This window comes from Panicum virgatum, chromosome 8K (assembly GCF_016808335.1).
Source record: "Panicum virgatum strain AP13 chromosome 8K, P.virgatum_v5, whole genome shotgun sequence".
In the NCBI taxonomy this organism is placed as follows: Eukaryota; Viridiplantae; Streptophyta; class Magnoliopsida; order Poales; family Poaceae; genus Panicum; species Panicum virgatum.
Genome location: NC_053143.1, coordinates 43,515,090 through 43,537,635, shown reverse-complemented (window position 1 = coordinate 43,537,635; position 22,546 = coordinate 43,515,090). Strand labels below are relative to the sequence as shown.

General features: G+C 43.8%; 3 protein-coding genes, 1 long non-coding RNA gene and 1 pseudogene across 4 annotated transcripts; 2 read left to right on the top strand and 3 right to left on the bottom strand.

The window, feature by feature from the left end:
• Nucleotides 1-1,815: 1,815 nt before the first annotated feature.
• LOC120645789 (replication protein A 70 kDa DNA-binding subunit-like) lies at nucleotides 1,816-9,758 on the top strand. Its single transcript, XM_039922528.1, has 9 exons — nucleotides 1,816-2,012; nucleotides 2,999-3,082; nucleotides 8,006-8,149; nucleotides 8,378-8,651; nucleotides 8,746-8,845; nucleotides 8,935-9,153; nucleotides 9,242-9,362; nucleotides 9,449-9,606; nucleotides 9,713-9,758. Exons 3-9 carry the CDS (start codon nucleotides 8,006-8,008, stop codon nucleotides 9,756-9,758), a joined length of 1,062 nt encoding a protein of 353 aa, XP_039778462.1. The 5' UTR covers nucleotides 1,816-2,012; nucleotides 2,999-3,082.
• Nucleotides 9,759-9,922: 164 nt separating this feature from the next.
• Nucleotides 9,923-10,399, top strand: LOC120646337. Its single transcript, XR_005664388.1, has 3 exons — nucleotides 9,923-10,088; nucleotides 10,174-10,235; nucleotides 10,324-10,399. It is a non-coding gene; the product is annotated as an uncharacterized LOC120646337 (long non-coding RNA).
• A 1,352-nt stretch (nucleotides 10,400-11,751) lies between these two features.
• Nucleotides 11,752-13,591, bottom strand: LOC120644797. The gene is made up of 3 exons (XM_039921507.1): nucleotides 13,008-13,591; nucleotides 12,708-12,925; nucleotides 11,752-12,011 (listed from the first exon to the last, which is right to left on the bottom strand). The coding sequence occupies exons 1-3, from the start codon at nucleotides 13,229-13,231 to the stop codon at nucleotides 11,959-11,961; spliced, it is 495 nt and encodes a 164-aa protein (XP_039777441.1). The 5' UTR covers nucleotides 13,232-13,591; the 3' UTR covers nucleotides 11,752-11,958.
• A 4,617-nt stretch (nucleotides 13,592-18,208) lies between these two features.
• On the bottom strand, nucleotides 18,209-19,292 carry LOC120645787. The gene has a single exon (XM_039922527.1). It carries the CDS (start codon nucleotides 19,253-19,255, stop codon nucleotides 18,209-18,211), a length of 1,047 nt encoding a protein of 348 aa, XP_039778461.1. The 5' UTR covers nucleotides 19,256-19,292.
• A 474-nt stretch (nucleotides 19,293-19,766) lies between these two features.
• On the bottom strand, nucleotides 19,767-22,536 carry LOC120644798 (annotated as a pseudogene).
• Between the last annotated feature and the right edge of the window lie 10 nt (nucleotides 22,537-22,546).

Sequence of the window (22,546 nt, the reverse complement as noted above, 5' to 3'; positions counted from 1 at the left end):
TTGCTCACAGTAGTGGCCCCACCTGCAGGTTCGTTGCCTCTCCCGAGGTGGGCCCGGGGGCCTCTGTCGGTACCCTGCAACTGGGGTACCCACTCCTACTGTGCCAAGACTCGCGTAGTTATCCGTAACTACGCCCTAAGGAGCTGAGCAGCCGGACCCCTGGGGTCCGGCTCCATCTCACCGGACCAACGGGCCCGGACCCGCTTCCCGCTCGGGGACGGGTCCGGTGTCACCACGTGTCCCAGAGGTGGAAATGCTCAGCACCTGTGGCCGCAGATCCAGACCCCCGCAGGTGTGTCTGGGACCTCCACGTGCCTATCCGGACCCCCGTGAGCTCTCGGCTCAGCTAGCTGCTCGGGAGGGGTCCGGAGCCGCCACGTGTCACGCAGACGCGGGCGTGGGCGCAAGCCTTCCACTGGAAGCTCCCTCACCCACCCGCATTAAGTGCGAGCGGTTGAGGCGTGCTCTACTGCCGCTAGGCACGGGGCAGTTTTTGTCAGTCCACACTGTGGATCGCCAGCCCTCCTGCCGCATTAAACGCTGGTGGTTGGGGCGTGCGCTGCCAGAGCAGGGCATCAGATACCCACTCACGGGTTGGACAGGCGTGACATGACAATATGGTAAGCCCGCCTGTTTGCAAGGCGGCTCGTCTGTTACCGAGGCACGCAGCAGTGTCTCAGCGCCGCGCGAGTGGGCGACGAGTCATGATGACCAGCTACTAACTGGAGCAACAGTGCACGCTGCTACAGTGGATTGAGTCAGTAGTTCGGCGCTTCATCATGACCTCGACGCACGGCTGCAGAGTCTAGACTCTACTTTGACAGGACAGCTCAAGACCATCCCTGGTCAGAAGCTACGCACGGAAGCCGACGACAAGATCTCCGGATCTGAGGCATTGAAGGCCAAAGTGTAGTTTATAATACATCGCCGGGTCCACATGTCGGGCCCCGCTAAGTGTACATGCTCCCCTTGGACATATAAAAGGGAGAGCACGCCCGCTAGAACACAGGTTCACACGGACACACACACAGATCCTCGGACTCTCTCGAGACCCAGCTGGAGAGCGCAAGCAATACAACATACAGTGGACGTAGGGTATTACGCTCCGGCGGCCCGAACCACTCTAAACCGGCTGTGTTCATCGTGTTCTTCCAGGAGATCGAACTAGTCCTAGCTAACCCCGGAGAACTCACCCTCTGGGCTTAGGCGGGTGCACTACGTCACCCGGCTGTGGTTTGCCACACCACGACAGACAGCAACCGGCAGCACCCAAACAACACCTGTGATATTGCGTTCTTTATCTTTCAGAAAAAATATTATGTTATTTTAAATTACTATTAATTATTACTACCTTAACTTCTAACTTCATGTTTTCAAAATGGAAACTTGAGATGTGGCTAAGCTCCATGCTACAACAATCATGTGGTTCATATCTTGTCCTTCTAAATATTTTAATTTGTTTTCGGATCAACGCCAGAGTCTATTCCTGTATCTAGAGTTTCGGAATAAAATTATGATGGTTTTAGAAATACCATTTGGTCATGTTGTTTTCACAATGCAAGTAAAATACTTCATTAGGAAAGAAAAAAGTGTCACGCTCCTTGGCATGGCAAAACGTCATCGATGACCCCCAAGGCCCCAACATACTCAGCAAGGTAAGGGGGAGTAAGCAGGTTACTTGCTCTCCCTAATACTAAACAACTATTCTTTTGATAACTAGAGGTGCTCTCCCTATCTTTAAAAGACCTAATTGGGGGGCGATTTTTGGCCTCCCATTGGGCCACGTCTACATTGAATACCAGCCGTCCGATTTAAATCTAACATCAGATATAGTGCCATCGAGAGCTTTCTACGGTGGACTAGAAGACTTGTAGACTCCGAATAAATCTCGTCTTCGTAAGCAAAGAGGGAAAGTTCCGTCAAGCTTTTTGCTCACCCACACCCACCGCGACATCTGGGCATCACGCACCAACGAATCGAAGCAGACGACGACTCCGGGACCCAGATCTGTGGTAAGAGAAATCGTCCACCATTCTCCCATGATTTTCACCTCCCGTCCCCCTTCTCCGCTCCATACCTAGGTTGTTTTTACCTATTGCGTGTACTGCTGGCGGCCACCCTCGCACCGTCGCGGGCCCGGAGTCTCCGAAACAGGCCACGCGCTCGCCGGCCAAGCCGCCGCACGCCAGCCCCGCCTGAGACCGCCCATACCGACACTGCGCTGAGCCATCCGGCCGGGGCTTGCCGCAGCGCCCCCCATTGGGGCTGGCCGAGTCAATCTTGGCCGCGCACCATAGCCATAACGCGCGGCGGCCGGGGCCAGGGTCTTGCCGCGCCGCTGCTGCCAAGGGCTGGTCGCGCCGCCGCCCGCAGAGGCCTGGCCGAACCGCTGCCATCTACGTACCCTGGCCGAAATGAGCGGCGCGCAGCCCGCTCAACGCGCCGTCGCCTCCTCTCGCGCTCTGCTGGTGCTGTGGAGAGATCAGGAATGCTCTGTTTCCTTCTCACGTGTCTGGATCAAGGACAACCGCTGCTCAAATTTGTCGCACTCTCAAATGGATTTGGTTCGCTGTTCCTTCTTTTATTTCGGTTCCATCAATGCCACTCAACTTTATGGCATCTCATAAGATGGCCACCAGGCTCCTTGCACGTATTGCATGCTGACAAGGTGCTGAAGCAAATATCTAACAACAATTTGTACTGCACTTCAAGCATCACGAAAGATTAATTTGGGCTGATTCCATTAAGAATATGATCACTGCACCTTATTTTGATTTGTAATACTGCTTATTCTTGATTGGAAGTACCCAAATTGCAATTATTATATTTGATCGGAATCTGAAAAAAGTTTAGTGCAGTCAAATGTACATATTTATTCAAGAGTTGACCAACATAGACAGTATCTAATACAATTTTTTTCCGAAAAGTTATTATTGCAGTAGTAGTTAAAAAAGTAACATATTATCTACTGTACTAATCATGTACAAATATGACACAGGACGCTGTTTAAAAAGGATAAAACTACAAGAGTCCCCAGTGATTTCAGCCACCTGAGAGCAGAGAAGAAAACAAAACAAAGGAAGTAAGCAGCTTACCTCAGCATATACAGTTTGATTTCGTTCTATGTACAAATTGGGCATAATAAAAATAACATATATTTTATATACTCATCTTAGGTTACTAATATACTCCAAATGCTGGAAGGATTATTATTAAAATAGTAATAATACTAAATTTAAACATCACATTCTGCATGAACATATCATTTAACAAATACAGTACAAGTATGGACAGACAACTACAAATAGGTGCTGAGAAAAAAAAACTCAAATACAGTACAAGTATGGACAGACAACTACAAATAGGTGCTGAGAAAAGAAAACTAGACGATAAAGATATTGACTACATCCATAATACAAGTAAAAGATTAAGGGCAATAAGAAAGGAAAAAATAAAAGATAAAAGAATGGCAGATAAAGAGGTAAGCGAAAGGGGACAACAGAGCAGTAACAAAAAAAGAAGAAAAGACAAGGAAAATGAAGATATACTTACTAAAAAAAGATGTCTAAATATTGATTCCAAACAGTCGTACCTATCTTCAACCCATGGAATGGTTTCATTCTCTCCTGAATACATAAAGTACCTAAAAGAAACATATCCTGATAGATCATATTTGGGTGTACCAAAGTACAAATGCCAATACTGCAATGCCATATTTTGGTTTGAAGAACCCAACAAAAAACATCAGAAGCATGATGGTAACCAAATAACGTACTCTAACTGTTGTAAATATGGAAGTATCAAGATACCGGCCTTTAGACAACCACCGGATTTTCTCTTTACCCTACTAAATGATAAAGAAAATAGTATGTCAAAACATTTCATAACGAGAATTCGACAATACAATAGCTTATTTGCATTTACATCAATGGGCAGAAATATTGATAAAAAACTCAATAGGGGTGAAGGTCCTTATGTTTTTCGAGTAAATGGTCAGATACATCACCATATTGGATCGTTGCTCCCACAAAAAGATACGATTCCAAAGTTCGCTCAATTATACATTTTTGATACAAAAAATGAGATACAAAATAGAATACGAGCATTAACCAACGAAGAAACTGAAGAGACTGATATTGACCCCTACATAGTGCAAGAACTCAAGAAAATGCTTGATAAACACAATCCATTAGTTAAGGTGTTTCGCCATGCACGTGATCTGTTTGAAAAATATAAAGGTATAGATATCAGCATCCGTATCATAGGAGCAAATAAAGATGATCCAATACAATTTCAAATGCCGCACACAGATGAATTAGCAATGCTAATAGTAGGAGACCTAAACTTAGAGAACTACAAAAGAGATGTCATAGTTAGTAACAAAACAAGAGGACTACAACGCATATCAATATTTCACCCAGCTTATATGCCACTGCAATATCCACTATTATTTCCTTACGGGGAAAGAGGATTCCAACTTGGTATAACCTATGATAATCAACAAAAGAGCAGCAATAAAAAAAGAGAAATAAGCTAACAATCCATGAGTATTTCAAATATCACATGCACTTTCGACCAAACCAGCCTAATCCTTATCTATGCTACGGTAGATTATCAAAACAAGCAATTGTCGATGCACGTGCAATGGAAGACGAAGATAGACTTATGTTTATTGCTAAAAACCAATCCAAACTAAGAGCAGAATATATTCAAGGTATCTTTGATGCAATAGAAAAAGGTCTTAGTGAAGGAAATCAAATAGGGAAAAGAGTATTATTACCTTCTAGCCACACCGGCTGTAGACGTTATGTTCTACAGAACTACCATGATGGTATAGCAATATGTCGTGTATATGGACCACCACATCTTTTTATCACTTTTACATGCAATCCAAAGTGGCCTGAGATAAGCTTAGCTATTCTACCTGGTGAGCAACCTAATGATAGACCAGATATTATAGTACGCGTTTTCCATATGAAGCTACAACAACTGCTGAATGATTTACGCTCAGGCTGTATCTTTGGACCTGTATTAGCAATACTATATTCAATAGAATTCCAAAAAAGAGGACTACCTCATGTTCATATACTACTGTGGTTAGATAGGGAAAATAATGAAATAACTCCTGAAATTATAGATAAATGAATTTCTGCTGAAATACCTGATCCAAGCAAAGATCCTTTAGGATACATACTTATCGCAGAACATATGGTTCACGGACCATGTGGGGACAAAAATTTCAACTGCCCATGTATGAAAAAAGGAAAATACTCTAAATTTTATCCTAAAGACTTTGAGAACGAAACATATTTCACAGACATTGGTTTCACTAGATATCGTCGACGAGACACTGGTATTTATATTCGGAGAGATAACCATAACTTAGATAATAGATGGATTGTTCCACACAATTTATATCTATTGAAAATATACCAAGCACATATAAATGTTGAGTTTGTTAATAAGAGTAGACTTCTCAAATATCTTTGTAAATATGTAAACAAAGGTCCTGACCATGCAAACATAATATTTGAAAGAATTAAACGAGGTGAAGATGCACCAATAAATGAAATAACAAAAGACATCGATGAGATAAAAGAATACTTGGAGTGTAGATACATCTCCGAACAAGATGCAATGTGGAGATTACTTGGCTATGACATTCATCACCATTGGCCATCAGTTCAAAGATTGCCAGTTTATTTACCATTAATGAATATAGTTAACTTCAGCGGTGATGCCAAACTACAATCTATTATAAGGGATCCCAAAAATCAAAAGACAATGCTTACAGAATGGTTTGAAGCAAATAAGCAATATCCAGAGGCAAGAGAACTAACATATTGTGAATTTCCTCAAAAATGGATATGGGACAACAAAAACAAGAAGTGGACTAAGCGCAAGCAAGGATTCCAAATAGGGAGGTTATATTATGTTCATCCAAAAGAAGGAGAAAGGTTTTATCTACGCATGCTTCTAATGATAATAAAAGGAGCCACCAGTTATGAAGACATAAGAACTTACAATGGCACTGTATACAAAACCTTCAAAGAAGCATGTCAGGCACAAGGTCTATTAAATGATGACAATGAATGGTACCATACATTTGATGAGGCCGCAAATTGGGCCACAGCTCCACAGTTACGGAATTTATTTGTAACTATGCTACTATTTTGTAACTTAAATGATGAACATATGTTCTATGAACAAAATTGGAGAAAAATGGTAGATGACATCGAACACTGACTAACTATGAGATACTATCCAATGATATATCACCCTACTGACACAGAATTACAAGACCTGCTATCACAAGAATTAGAAGATATTCTATCGAAAAACGGAGCAAATATAAAGAATTACAATCTTCCTCATAAATCGAACACCCACAATGCATATTCTGTGAATAGACTCAGACAAGAGGAAATGGCATACGACACTGAGTCTCTAGAAGAAGAAGCAAACATGTCATATTGGAAGTTAAATCAAAGTCAAAAAGATGCTTTTCACCAAATAGTTAACAGTGTACTACATAATGAACCTAAGTTTTTCTTCGTATCCGGCCATGGAGGAACTGGAAAAACATTTTTATGGAACACGATTGTATCATATTTGAGGGCACAAAAGAAAATAGTACTCACCGTTGCTTCATCAGGAGTTGCTTCACTATTACTACCAAATGGACGTACAGCCCACTCAAGATTTCGAATTCCAATAGATATTGATGAATTATCTACGTGTGACATAAAACGAGGTAGCAAACTTGCTGAACTACTTATAGAAACAACACTTGTAATATGGGATGAGGCAATGATGACAAACAAACAATGTTTTGAAGCTTTGGATAGATCACTAAGGGATATAATGTCCCAACTTAACATTGAAGCGGGAGATAGACCATTTGGAGGAAAAGTGGTTGTTCTCAGTGGAGACCCAAAACAAATACTACCAGTGATTGAAAATGGATCAAAATCACAGATTATTGGTGCATCAATAGTAAGATCATACTTATGGAATCATGTAACCAAAATCCATCTAACTGAGAACATGAGATTACGAAAGCTACATCCAAATGATCCACAATATATAGACTTGCAAAATTTTAACAACTGGATACTAAGTGTTGGAAATGGAGCCATTTCAGAAACACACAACAATAGTGCAGAAGATTACATAGATATCAAAACAATAAAAATACCTGCAGAGATGCTTATACAAACTACAGGGAATAAAATACAAGATTTGGTAGAATTTGCATATCCTGATTTCAAAGAAAACTTCTATAAACCTGATTATGTAAAGGAAAGAGCAATACTGTCGACAACTAATGACATAATGGACGAAATAAATAACTACATGATAGATTTAGTTCCTGGAAAAGAAAGAGAATATTATAGTGCAGATACAATATCAAAATGTTCAGATAGCACAAATGATGCACAAATATTATATCCTGTAGAATACCTTAACACACTAAATGCTAATAACTTTCCAACACACAAAATAATATTAAAAGTAGGTATTCCAATAATACTATTAAGGAATCTGAACCAAAATCTTGGACTATGCAATGGAACTAGACTGATAGTAAGCAACCTAGGCGATAATGTTATCGAAGCTATCATAATAACAGGAACACATATTGGTGAAACAGTGCACATACCAAGAATAAATCTAACAACAAGAGGACCTCACTGGCCTTTTACGTTAAATCGACGACAATTTCCAATAAAGGTATGCTACTCAATGACAATCAATAAAAGTCAAGGACAAACATTGTCAAATGTTGGAGTGTACCTAAAGAAACCGGTATTTACTCACGGCCAACTATATGTTGCAATATCACGAGTTACAAACAAAGAAGGGCTAAAAATCTTAATAGAAAATGAAGATGGCTCATGTGGAACAACAACTACAAATATAGTTTACCAGGAAATTATTTCATCAATTCAGTAGCACAGATCTTAAATCTAACTAATTCAGTAATTCTATATTTCAATTTCAGATGGGCATCAACTTTATTTCGGATCTACGGCCAGGTTTATGCTCTAACACTATATGTGTTAGAGTCTCAAGACTATGGGAATATAGAGGAAAGAACGATGAAGATCAGATCAAGCATCTAGATATGGTGCTTATTGATGAAAAGGTACATTGCTCTGCTATTAGTCTATCAGACAATAAACCCAACATCTATTATATTATGTACATCAATTCTACAGATAACTCATCCAGAAGGTAGAACTTCAAATGTACTTCATTCCTACTGTACTCACGTCACACCATTCGTACAGTTAAATTAGAGGATCTCCACCACTCATACTTTACCTACTATCAATAAATTCCTACTTCTTTATTAACACACATACATTGACAGGGTGATTCCATATATGCTGAAGTACCTGATGATATTCTCTCGAAGTTTCAACCTATTCTGCATGAGGGACAAATTATCTCCATAAGAAGAATAACATTAGACAGAGCAAAGGCAATATATAGAGCTGTTGACAATCCCTTGATGATCAGGCTAAATCAGTACACAGAAATTGCAGAACCAAAAGACCCAGCACCTGATTTCCCAAAATATACATTCTCATTGACACCAATATCGGAGTTAAATCAATACATTGGGAACCAAGGCGCATTCCTAGGTACGTACAAAGAACAAAAAACATAATATCGATTTGAGCTACATAAATCTCCCTTCATGTTTTTATTTAATAAGGCAATGCCCATTCCTTGCAGATGTCATAGGAAAGATCACAGCTGTTTCAAATGCGGCAACATTGGAGACAAGTTCAGGCACTATTAAACTGAGAAGGATAATCCATTTGGTTGATCACAGGTATACTACAACATCTATATTTGCATATTATTCGTTTCCTCCCGTACTTAATTAATGCTTCTTTTTTCCTTTCAAATAACTATACGCAGTGAAAACATGATCGAACTATCATTGTTTGGACCAAGAGCACAGGAATTTGACGGGGACACAGTGTATGAAGTTGGACGAAAGTCTCTTGTTATAGCAATATTTGTTGGAACTTCTATGAAGCAGTACAAGGGGTCAGCTCCTTTCTTAAGTGGAATAGCTGCATGCAGATGGTATGTCAATGAAAATGATGTCACTGAAATAAGAGATTTCTACAAATGGTAAGGCATTATACTAATCACAAAATCTATCATACACACTTCTTATATGTTACAGCTACTGATTGATAACTCTTCAAAATTCGTACAGTTTACCAATCCAAGCAGAACCAGTTAAAAAACTGCATCTCAAAAACCATGAAGAAATCCAGAGACAAATTGAAACAAAGAGTTTGTTAGAGCTAAGAGAAATCAATCCATTTGATCATGTGGTACACGAACACAACTAAACTATTTGGTCAATATTTACATTACATTTGTTTGCCTACTCTCCTATTTAAAAAATTGGCATTTGCAGGGCTTCAAGTTTGAGTGCACTGCAGTAATAATTCAAGTAGCCCAGAACCAATATTGGTGCTATCCAGCCTGCACAACTTGTGGCTCAAGATCAATTTTTGATGGAGGAAAATATCATTGTTCCAAGGACAGTTGCACAGGAACAAGTATTGAGCATAGGTATGTTATATATTCTCTAACCAACAGTGGACTCAGTTTGTTTGCATACAAATCAATTAATTAAATTCTATGCACCTCCCACGAACTATTTCATTCTCCTTTACAGGTACAAAGTTTGTCTTATTGCAAGCGATACAACATGGCAGCTCTGATTCATGCTATTCCAAGATCGAGCAATGCAGCTAATTGGTAAATTTGCAGAAAAGTTGCTTACTACATATAGAAAAAGCAACACTCCACCAGAAATTTCAGCACTTGTTGGTCAGAAATTCACTTTTATTGTTCGAGTACTCCCGGAGAAGAAACTTATTGCTCATGATACAATGTTTGAAGTATTGAATATAAAGAAAATATTTGGAAAGCAGTTTCAGATCCCAAATGTTAAAATAGAGAGAAAACCAGCATCTTCTACCACCTCAACTTCTGAGGAACACAACCTTCCACCTCTGGTACCTATTTGTCCCAAGCCATGGGAAAACAAGGTCAATTTTCTCATATCTACTTATATATTTACCAACTTAATGTACTACAGTACTAATGCTACATTTTTTCTTATCTCTTTTGTAGTCAACATCTTCTAGCAGTCAGCAGATTTACAATATCGATGACAGCCAAATTGAACTGACTGGGTATTACCCTACCAAATTAATATATCATTCACTAATTTCACCTATTGTATTAACAAACTCATCAAATGACCATGAAAATTTTCTACAGAATATTACAAGACAAGACAGCAAGAAAAACACTGGATATGAAGAATGAAGAACAGGTACTTCAAATAGAGCTCAACAGCTGCATTCAACTAACTCAAAACTCATGCTCTTCCTCTTGATTTATATAGCTCAACCCTTTCATCTTAGTATTTATCGTACAATCTTTTCATATAGCTTCAAGACACACATGAAAAGGAACATCTCAGTCAGAGAGCCAAAAGGTCACATTCATAGATCAGAACCAGTTACAAAGGTACTAATTTCTCAAACTTACTGCAATTCTTTCAATTCCTTTTCATTAAAAAAAATTAATTGTCCATTAATTTGTCTTCTGTTCACAGGACCAGGAGACATCTTTGTCACCCTCTTTTGGATATGTATCTACGTACCTATATCACCTACAATCTTAGCTTAATCTAGGTGTTTTAGTAAATGCACCGTATTTTGTTGTACATATGGTGATGGTCACAAGACAAATGCTGATTAGTTCAGAGAAATAGCTCTAATGTTCAGCAAGCCCAAAACTTCTGCTATTTGCAACTACGCAAACCAAAGATACAGCAAAAGTCTGTAATATTTTGGTGTATCATATATGCCATAACAAAAATAATTGTGTGTCTGCCACAAAGCCTGACTCCAAGTGCTAAATAATTAAGCTTTTTTCATACAGCTTCCACATACTTCTCTCTATTGCACTCCCCACGTTGCCCATGCTTCTACGTATCACAGAAATGATGACAAAAAACTAAAAGTTCCACTGCACTGGCCTACAGGTTGTGGCGCAGCAAAGCCGCGCCAGTTGTTCTAGTTTAGATTACTAATTCCATCCCTACTACCAAAATTTTTAATGATTACCAAAACACACCTTCCTTGTACTTAAATGTAGGGGAGTTCCTTTCTCAACTCTCACTGCAAGAAATCATTTAATCTATGACGAAACAAATTTGTCACATATTGTTGAAAAAACGTCATAAAACGCCATCTATGACGATTTCGTGATGATTTCGGGTACCATCATGGATTGAGCATCAAAGATTAAATCGAGTAACATTTTTTACGTGATCGTCACATATTGACACAATCTATGACGTTTCTCAATTGTCACAAAATGGCCCGAAGTCCACTTAGCCAGCCCAAGCCCAATATCTGTGACGAAAATAAATGTCACAAATGTTGTCACAGGTAATGCCACATGTTCAACTATCAATGACATGGCATCTGACGTGGCGGCCAACGTGGCATTGGACGTGGCAGCCCATGTGGCTCCCACATGGATGCTGAGGTGGACAATGATGTGGCAGCGAGTCAATTTGGGCCCATTTGCATATGGCCCAATTAAGTTTCTACTCATGAAAAAAGCAGAGCCCATTTTACATCTAGGCCATTATTAAAATACAACCCATTTTTCTAAATAATGCATTATCATTTCAGCCCAAATCAAGAAATAAAATAGCATACATTCTAATCCAACAACTAATCACATACATACATGATACAACATCAAAGTTTTTCAGTTCATCAAGAAATCAGTGTAACTCTAGTTAATCTAGCAAAACATCTCACAATTCTGAAAAAACAAAAAAAATGCTTCCGCCTTCTGCTTCCTTCTGCAGAGTCTTATCATCGACCAATCTCTCTAGCTGCTTGTTCCTTGAAGGCTCATCCGTCCCTCACCTGTCTCCTTGCTTGCTGCAATGAGCATGAGAAAAAATCACAAACAACCCAGATGAAAATGATTAGCTGGTAGTGTAGTGGGCAGCATATAAATCACTTGTTCACAAGAAACATCAACGACGAGTTCTATCTCAATCTGCATACACATATCCTAAACAAAGATGGGCGGCCACCAATTGTATTTTACAGTGCAAGATCTTAAATTTGTTTAACATAAGCTTTTGCCCAGAATGACAAAAAAGTTGTGTGAGCGCTAACGGTCTAACGCAAAGTAGGCTTCTAGCATTTGATAATTCACAACAGTATAATTCCATTCAAGACAGTACAAGTGTGCGAAGAAACCAATGGGTTACCATGGACAATAGTTGAATCATAGGCACACTATCATTCTAAACCAAGCTTAGCTTCTACTGCTAAAAAATCAGAACACTGAATAATCAAGACACTCAGCCAACTACTTCTACATGCCGACTAGGAGCTGACCTTAAAGGACAGTAAATTTCTATGCAAAGCAGTTCCAACCATGAATACCTTTGCCTTTTCTGCAAAGAAATAAGAAATACTGAAATCTCACAGCCTAGTTCCCATATAAGGGCCCTAGATGCACCAGGATTGGCTTCACGTCTTAAGCGTAGAAAATAATTCGCACAAGAATACATTACCACTGGCGGAGACCAGTCAAAATTGAAGAACCACATTACAGCATCTCACCTGTACCACGGTTCAGCATCCCCGAGGCTGGCATCGGCCGAGCAGAGCACCAAATCAAGAGGAAGAAGTGAAGCCAATCAAACAATCCAGAGACTTCCACCCATCGCAGTGGACGCGCCCTGGATCCTACGAGGTTGAGGAGAGGGGCGCAGATCTGAGTGGGGAGGGAGAGAGGAGCATCACTTTGGCTGTCGAGCCGTGCGTGCCGGAGTAGAACCCTAGCAAGAAAGTAAAGGGGGATGAGAGGAGGAAGGGACGATGCAGAGGACATGGTGAAAAGGGGATGAAGGAGGGACGCACCTGAACCTGGATCTGCCATGTCGTTCGTCGCCGCGTCCGTGTTGTCGGCGTCCGCGGAGGCCGAGCGCCTCCGTGATTTCACAGCTGCGGCTGCCTACCTTGAGTACGCTCGGCGCCCGCCGTTGACCTCCCGCCGCCGCAAGCAGCAGGCCTGGAGCCCCTCGACCCCTTCTCGCCGCTAGATTGGAGAAGGAGCAGCGGCAGACGCGGGGTGATGCGGCCATGTGCAGCGGCGGCCCACCGACGACGCCTTGCCTGGTAGCAGGCTAGCAGCTCAGATCCATCGACCGCGCCCCCAAATCTGTCGATCGCAGCAGCAACTCGCCGCTGCACGGTGCTTCTCCGAGCAGCACCAGCGCGCCGCCTCCATGCCGGGCTCAAGGCTTCGCGAGGCCGGTGTCGTGCGACCCTTCGCTATGGGCCAGCCGGGGGTGCGTGGAGCCGGGGGTGCGTGGAGCCGGGGTAGGAAGCGGGGACGTGAGGAGCAGTGGAGGGGGCGCTGCTGGTAGCGGGGGCCGGCCACAAAGAGGAAGGGAGGCAGGACGACTGTGAGAGGAGGCGCGGCGGATCTGAGGGAGGGAGGGGTTAAGGGTTAGGGTTTCCGTCGGAGTGCCGGAACGACCCGATATTTATTTGATATTGGATGCATCTTAGCTGTCCACTCTGATCCGACGGTTTAGACCAAGGCAGTGTCGAGTTGGGCCTTTGATTTAATGATTTGGACTGATTTGAGGTTGTCGTGGCCCATTACATTTTAATATTCTTTTCGATTTTCAACTAATTAAGGTTGGCAGAAATATCTCCTCCTTGCCAAAGGAAGAGTCAAGGAGAGTGGTGGTCACAATGTGGGCAGTTTGGCATGCAAAACCGAAAGCTGTCTACGAAAATATTTTCCAGAGTCCACTTTCCACTCACTGTTTTGTTGATAGGTTCATGTCTGACCTAGACTTATCAAGTCCCCAATCGGAGATCACAGCAAGCAAGGGCAGGGTGCCGCAGTGGATTCCACCTCCTGGCGGGATAGTGAAGATTAATGTTGATGCAGCTTTATCCAAAAACTCGAGAGGGGCTTCAGCTGCCGCAGTTGCCAGAGATGCATCTAGAAAGTTTATGGGAAGTTTATGGGAGCATCGTCTGTTGTAATGCGAGGAATTATTGACCCAGAGACAATGAAAGTCCTGGCCCTCAGAGAAGGCTTGGCACTAGCAAAAGACCTCTCACTCAACCGGGTTCGTATGGCGAGTGACTGCGCCAACGCAATACGGTGTATGACGGGAGGGTCCACTATGGGAGCTTATGGCCAAATTATACAAGAACTCAGAGAAGACGCAAAGGCATTCCTGGTGATGGAGTTCGTCCACGAGCGACGAGAAGCAAACCACGACGCACATGTTCTGGCGAGGAGCACCTTAGCTAGCTCTTTTGGTCGGCATGTATGGTTGTTTGATCCGCCAGATGGCGTTTGTAATTCTTATTTGGTTACTTAATGGAGTGTGAGAACCCCCTAAAAAAACTAATTAAGGTTGCCTTATGAGTTTTGTTACATGTAATATATTCTTATATACCCAAATAGATTTTTTACATGTAATAGAAAACATATAAATTGTTATACAAGAGTTTCAAGAATTTTTGAACAGATTTGGTATATATTGTCAATTAAATGAATTTCTGTGTGCTTTTTGAAAGTAATTTCAAGCTGAACTATGTGCACCACCAAAAAGATCACAAAAATTGTACAAAAATTATATTTAGTTTCATATGTTCTATTCTAGTCCATATCTTTAGAGATAGATGACAAATTCAATTATCTTCTATGGAAAATTCAAACTTTTTTCTCCAAACTACCACATAATAATTGCAATATCTAAATTTGGTCAACAAATTCTAAAAGTTGACATGATAACATATTTTTGGTACATAATCTTCACATCAAAGTTTTAAATAGTTTTAGTAAAGTGGGATCATACATTGTTCATAAAAGGATAAATCTCTCACATAGTTTCTTAAAACTCAAGTGAAACTTTGAGATTTGAGTAACTCATTATATTTTTGAACTCGTATGAACCTCGGATTTGGATACAACCTTATTTTCGCCATAATATTATAAAATATGAAGTTACATAACAAATTTTTCTACAAAAACATATGTTTCTATTCTCTACTAGGGTGGAAGAAAACAAATCACATGTAAAAGGTATAATAAATAGTAATTAACATAAAAATAAATACCATAAAATGAAAGAATGTGAGTTTAGAAAAATTCAAAAAAAAAGAAATATCAAATTTGGAGTTTTAATGAGGTAGAAATACCGATTACAGATTTTAAATCTGGATTAAAAAGAAAAGACGAACTATGCATCTATTCTTCATCTCTATCCACGTGGACTAATATTGTATAAATAGAACTAAATGCCAGTACAATGCGCTAGTGTTAACACGTGCTCAGCCTATTGCTGAGGTCTCGGGTTCGAATTCTGTGCACGCCATATTTTTTCCTATATAGTAACTATTCGTATAAAATGCATTTTGGTGCCCACTGAACACAAACAAGTGCCTAGCGCAGTGGTTGGACTCCTTTGGTCGTAGACAGTGGTAATGAGTTTGATTCCTTTGTGCGCCAGGTTTTTTTAAAAAATTTTGTCCTATTTTTTCTGGTGTGGACCGAATCAAGAAAGGCCGGAGTTGGGCCTGGGCTGCGGTGGTTTTTTTTAAATTTTTGTCCTATTTTTCTGGTGTGGACCGAATCAAGAAAGGCCGGAGTTGGGCCCGGGCTGCGGTGACACAAGAATGTAGGGAATAAATAGGCCTTTAGCAAAATAATAAAGAGCATAGAAAAATGATGATTTGAGTGGGCTAAAAGAATAGAGAAAAGAATTCGGTCCAAAGAATTTAGAAAAATAAAAAAAAATATTTGGATAGTTTTGAAAGGAATCAAACCTATGATTTTAATGGAAAAAGGATTAGGTTTGGTTTTTTTTCTAGGAAGCGGACTAAGCCCACAAAGATAATCAGAGCTTGGTATCTGAACTTGGATGCATATGTGAACTCGGTATCTTACGCTGATGCGTGGGCTCATGTTAACTATAATGCATTTTGGTGTATCACCATTGTGGTTTGAGCATGATATATAATCCATGACGATTTCTATTTTCGTTCTGTGACGTTTTTAGAGGTTTGTCACAGATATCGGGCCTAAGTTAGAGCCCATATGGGCTATTTGCAAATTTGTGACGAAAATTCACAAATCGTCATAGATCTTGTCTGTTTATGACTGTTTTTGTAAATGTCACAAAAAATCGTCATGGATTAAAGGATTTCTTGTAGTGTCTATCCTTTGAGTAATTTGCTACAGTGACTACCAAAAGCATAAAATGTAATGCTAGTAATGAGAGAGAAAATATGATATATGAAAGATGAATAATCTGACCGAGATGCTAAGAGGATGCCACTGGAGGTGTTGCCATCAGCGTCCATCCCGTTTGGAGGGCGGCGGCTTCTTGCTTCTGCGCCATTGTGGCCATGTTTCATGGTTGCACTTGTGGGTCCCCTACTCAAGTTATCTCTCTCTTGTGGGCTAGCAGTCTCATTAAAGATAGAAATTTTCATGATTGTGCTGTTACAATCATATTTCTATCTTTGTTTCAATATTGCTAAGTTTATAGAGACCAAACCCGCAACAAAACCAGTACAATATAAATTCCCACTCTGTTTTTTTATTTAAAAAATATATTATAAAGTGCAATGTAAGCATCTTTACGTTCACATGCCATATAAAAAAATAAACCAATCATGGGTTCTAAATTACACATAATCCTTTTTTATGTTTTCACTCACGAGACTCACTATGGCATGGTTACATGAAATATCATTTGGTTCATTTTGTTCTCTAATAAAATTCTTTTATTTCATCGCCTCATGTAATTTGAGTTATTTTTCCCCAACTTTGCATTATGATAAATGACTTCAAGTCCTACACTAAAATAATATATTAGATTATTTTACTAGTTTGAGAAAAAAGCATGAAAACATAATTAGAATTTCTCATGAAAATAGATTATTTTACGGAATGGCAATGTAAAATGTTAAATGAAATTTTCTGGAGACAGACAAATGCAAGGCTCTCAACCCCTGTGCACAAGTTATTGGAGCTGATCAAATGATCGGCGATCTTAAGTTTCCACCACCATCTTAAGTGTCATTGAGCAGCCATGTTATTTTGCCGCCTCATTTCACACTAGGTATAGAGCTGCGAGCCTGTGAACTCAATCAAATTTATAAAGGGCAAAGGAGCAAGAACCGAATTGTGATAGACTTCTTGTATCAGAAGTTGGACGTTGCCACACTCATGAGTAATACGTTGGGCGTTTCCATACTCATATGATTCCCGAGGGAGCAAATCACACAATGGTTACTTCTCCATCATGCAAAGTTCGCCCACTCAGAGTCTCAGACTTCATCAAAACCAATCAGGCAGTCAATCAGTTGCAGAAGAGAATTTTCAGGTTTCCAATATCTGAAGCTCTGGAGATGGCACAGTCTGCTGCCGTCTGCACTGCTGGCACAGCCGCACAGGGCAGCTGGCCCATGCTTCTCCAGCAAAAATATCCCCAGGTCCAATCGTGGTGGGCTGCTGGTGTGTGTCCCTAATTGGCATTTGGCAGGACCGACAAAACGGAAACAGCTGCCCATCGAACTCACATTTTTATGAACAAGCGAAAGATTTATTTAGTATGAACCAAATCAAACCGCTTTCGGAATAAAAAAGATTTATGTACTCATGATTCATATTAATATGGCAATGTTATGTTCTATTAGAAAGGAAGGATGTTTATTCCAACCATTTTGCACAATATCTTTTATCTAATTAGTCGATCATGCTCAAAGAGGCAGTATGCCACTACTCAAGGCATAATATTCCAGCAATGCTTCATACGCATAGTCACAGCAACACAGTGTATTCACTGACGTAGAAAGCAGAAAAGAGAAACAGAACACCATCAGATGTGCCACTTCACTCTGCATGTAGAAGCATTCGAGACAAATGAGCATTGAAGAATTATAGTTCTACAATTCTGACATCCCTCAAAACATATGCAGCTACAAATGGAGATGCCACACGACAGTACCATAGTATTCAGAACGCAGACAGCAAAAGGCAGCACCAAAAATAGCCTATAAGATCACATTTGCTCAGCAGCAGCTCATTTGGAGGTTAACAACCACAACGGAATATCCAACTTGCCCCTTGGTACCCCAAAGTTATCTGGTGATAACTCGACAGCAAAAGGCCTTGCTGTACCATTTCTCACATTGTACACAAATGTATCATAAGAAGGGTTGAAACAACCACCCACATACTCATATTTACTATATTGATCAACAAAGTACACAAGATCACCTTCAACCCCATCATACAGACCAGCAGGAAAGGAATTGCACCCGCATGAGTCAACAAAGATACTATCACCATCAAAGCTGTGTATCTCTGTGAGTCCACAAGGGTTTGTGCTGAAGTCCAGTGCAAACACTTGAACTTGATGAAGGGCGCGCTGGGTACACAACTTCTCAGTAGTATCATACCTTCTGATGATTAATAATAGGTTGCCACGCCACACCACAATGTTGCAACTCAATACACCACGAGCCTGAATGCGGTGTTCATGAAGTGGCTCAATCACACAATGCACAACACGAGAGACGACGACCCCACGATCATCCTCCTCGAGTTCAAAGGCATAGAGGCGTGGAATGAACCTCAAGAGCACGTGCAGCTTCCCCTGGTAGAAGGAAAAATCTTTGGGCCCAACAATTGGGAGGCCATCGCAAACATGCCAAGACTTCATCCCAGGCTGCCAGAGAGCAAGTGTTTGTGTAATGGTGTGGAACGACGAAGCAACCACGATGCACTTGGACCCTGAGTCAGGTGAAGCAGATAGTACCACTTTGCGGAGCGACATTGTATATTTGTCATTGGTTGTGAAGTAGACCTCACCAAAGCCATTGTTGACCGGGAGAGCCATACGAGAGTAACCAGAAAGCCCATGGTTGAACGTGCTCAGATGTGGCAGATGCACCACCTCGTACGAGAAGGCATTCACCATGAAGCACTCGCCATCGAATTTTCTGTAATAGGCCCCATGATCCCTGACGGGTGCCACGCCCACAAGCCATCCTTGGGAAGAGCCGACACATCGGACATCACCTGCTGCCACCTCCTGCGGCATCTGGACACGCCAGGTGGCCCTCATCGGCACCCCAAAGCACAAGCACTAGAGCCTGAACCTGGGAAGCACCAGCACCAGCAGCGGTGGGTGCAGGCCGAGCAGGATGTTGGAGCGCCCAACGGAGCGCCAGTGGTGGCACACGGCGCCGACGCTCGTGCGGTATGCGAAGTACGGGACGAGGCCCAGGATGTCCGACGGGAGGCCCGCCCACGACGCCACCACCATGGCAGTCTCCAGCCTCGACCTCTTACGGGGTGTTTCGTCGAACGCCTCGCATGCAAAACCACAGCGGCGGCCAATTTGGCCACGCTTCACCACAGACGATACGACCGCAGAGAATGCACTCACAATGCAGGGGATGAAGGAGCCCATCGGATGTGCCCACGCCGAAACCCCTCGCCGCCCATGACCCGAGCCACCGCGGGGTTTCTTGGTTCGACGACCATGCAGGCATTCTGTCGAACACCTGGCCGGTCTCTACATCCATGATGTATCCAACCGTTTGATTATTCCAGAGTTTTACCAGACTTAAAACAGTCTCAAGCAAACAAAGCTCACACACAGAGAATTGAAACAGATTTAAACAAAAGTTCTTCATCAAGAGCTCAATATATATATATTGCCCAATCTCCGATCTCCATGGTTAAAGATTCCAAGGGACAGGGTAGCGGTGGATGCAGCCGGCCCAGGGTCCGTCGTCGGGGCGCGCCGCCGGCCTGATGCACTCGCACACCACGCTGCTGCAGTCTATGCCGGGGCTGAAGCCGATCATGCACACCCGGTCGCCCTTCTTCATCCGGCCCTTGGCCTCGATGTAGGCCAGCTCGTACAGCAGCGAGCTGCCGGACATGTTGCCGAACCGGTGCAGCGTCATGTGCGACGCCTCCATGTCGCCGTCGGAGAGGCCGAGCCCCCGCTGCACCTCGCTCAGCACCCAGGCTCCCGCCGGGGTGGATGCAGAAGTGCTGGAATGCCCGCCGGAACGCCGACCGGTAGCGCTTCGCAGCCTTGCCCAGGAACTTGCGTCGGAGGGAGGAGAAGGCCACCCGGAGAAGCTCCGTCGCCGGCAGCACGGCCGGGGCGAAGGCGAGTAGGTTTTCCTGGAGCGCCCTCGCGGCGGCGGCCGGCAGCTCCTTGGAGAGGTTGATGCCGGTCACTCCCTGGTCGTCCTCCTCCTGGCGCGCCCAGGTTTTGATTGAGATATAGATATTCAAAAAATTTAAAAGGTATAAAAATAAAAGTTTATTTGACAACCTAAATTATTTTAATTATTTTTAATTTTAATCTGTTTTGAGATATAGATATTCAATGTTTCGCATTTTTCATGAACATTGAAAAATTTTAAGCTATTTTTCTTTGTTAATACGTGAAGTTTTTTTAAATAATAATGGGTATTCATTTGAATACCCTTGGTTGAGATACAAGGAACGCGCAGCGGTAGTCCCTGTCCCGCGCGGCGGTGAGCGTGCGCACGACATGGCCGATCCGGAAGCGGGCACGTTCCGGCGAGTTGGACATGACGATGGCGGCGGCGCCCATGTGGAAGAGCACGTTGGGCACGAGCATCTCGCGCTTAGTCCCGGCGTAGAACATGGACGACAGGAGTTCGGTGGTGACGACCAGGGCGCGCGTCCCCGGCGGCGCCACCTGCAGGAGGTTCTTGGCGACTCAGAAACACGGATACGCCAGTGTAAGCGTGTATCCCGTGTCGAATACGTATCCAATATGGATACGGCACGGATACGGCATGTATATGTATCCGTGGCGTGTCCGCGTATCCCAGATTAAATGAGCCGAAAACTGAGGAATGGATACGTATCCTTGCCATAGATACGACCCGGCCCAAATTTCTCCATGGAGGTAGGGGAGGAACCGCATGGCTCACCGGCGGAGGGGCACGGGCTCGCCGTGGAAGAGGGCAGGGGAGGGGCGCCGCGGCTCCTCGCTCACCCTGCAGCCTTCTTCTCCTCCCGCTCGGGCACGTCGGCGGAGGGAGCCGCCGGGAGGAAGACGGAGGAGGGCGCCCCTGCAGCCATGGCGGAGCTCGCCATCTTCCTCCGCACCTCCCTCCATCCCTGCTCGCCGGCCGCGCGCGCCGCTCGGTCCGCCCGTGCTGCGCCGGATGGTGCGCCATGGAGGGGGAGCAGACGGAGCAGGGGCAATGCGCCGTGGAGAGGGGAGCGGATGGAGCAGCGGCGCCCCCATCTCCGGCAAGATTCGGCCGCGGGAAGGTCTCCTCCACCCTCCCCGGCGGCGGATCGGGCCCAGCGGCGACGGATTGGGTCCTGCCAGGAGTAGAGTGCGAGGGGGAGGAAGAGTTGCGGCAGTGGCGGCGGAGGAGTTGGATTGTAGGATAAATAGAGCTTAGGGCAAGTGGTGGCTAGCTGGGCCGTAAAACAGCAGGCCGACGGCCCATCTCTTCCTAATTACTATTGCAAGATAATTTACTGCTTTACAAACTTAATATGTGGCATTATTTATTTATTTAAAAAAATAGTAAAACGTTTCCGTGTATTGGGGTTTTTAGAAAATTGCTGTATCCGCATATGCGTATTCTTCCGATACCGATATGTGTATCCGTATCCGTGCTGCATAGCTTGGCGAGGCCGACGCAGATGAGCGCGCCGCTGCACCCCATCCCGGACAGGTTCACGGTCCGCACGTCGGCGCGCAGGCCGTACCGGTTGACGACGAGGTCCGCGAACTCGGGCGCCAGCGTGGTGAAGCTGCAGGCGGCGACGAGCGCGTCGATGTCCGCGGCGCCGCGCGGCAGGGCTGGGGCGGCCCGGGCGAGCGCGCTGTCGACGGCGGAGAAGATGACCAGCTCGGCCTCCGCGCGGGACGCCGCGGCGCCGCTCTCGGGCGGCATGTAGCGCAGGGAGTCCGGGATGCTGGCCGGTCTCGTCGCCGATGCCCGACCGCTCGTGCAGCCGGAGCATGAAGTCGAGGCTCTCGCTGTCGACGAGGTAGGGCATCAGGCGCGCGTGCTCCGTGGCCGTCGCGGTCGGCACCCGGTGCCGTGGCTCGCCCAGGAAGCATCCGTAGTCCACGAGGTACACGTCCCGCCGCCGGCGTGTGCGCCGCAGAACCGCCACGGCGCCGGCGCACAGGATCACGGCCGCCATCAGGACGCGAACTGGACTGCTAGTCAGCGAGCTTGCGAGCTCGCCGCCATAGCTGACGACCGATGTCCATGCTCTCGGATGAAGCATAGCTAGGTTGCTGGTTCTGCACGGCGCGCGCGTGACTCGATCGCTCGCTCTATTCGTTAAGCTCAGTACGAGGATGGGTGAGGATCGGAGGGAGTGAGGACTA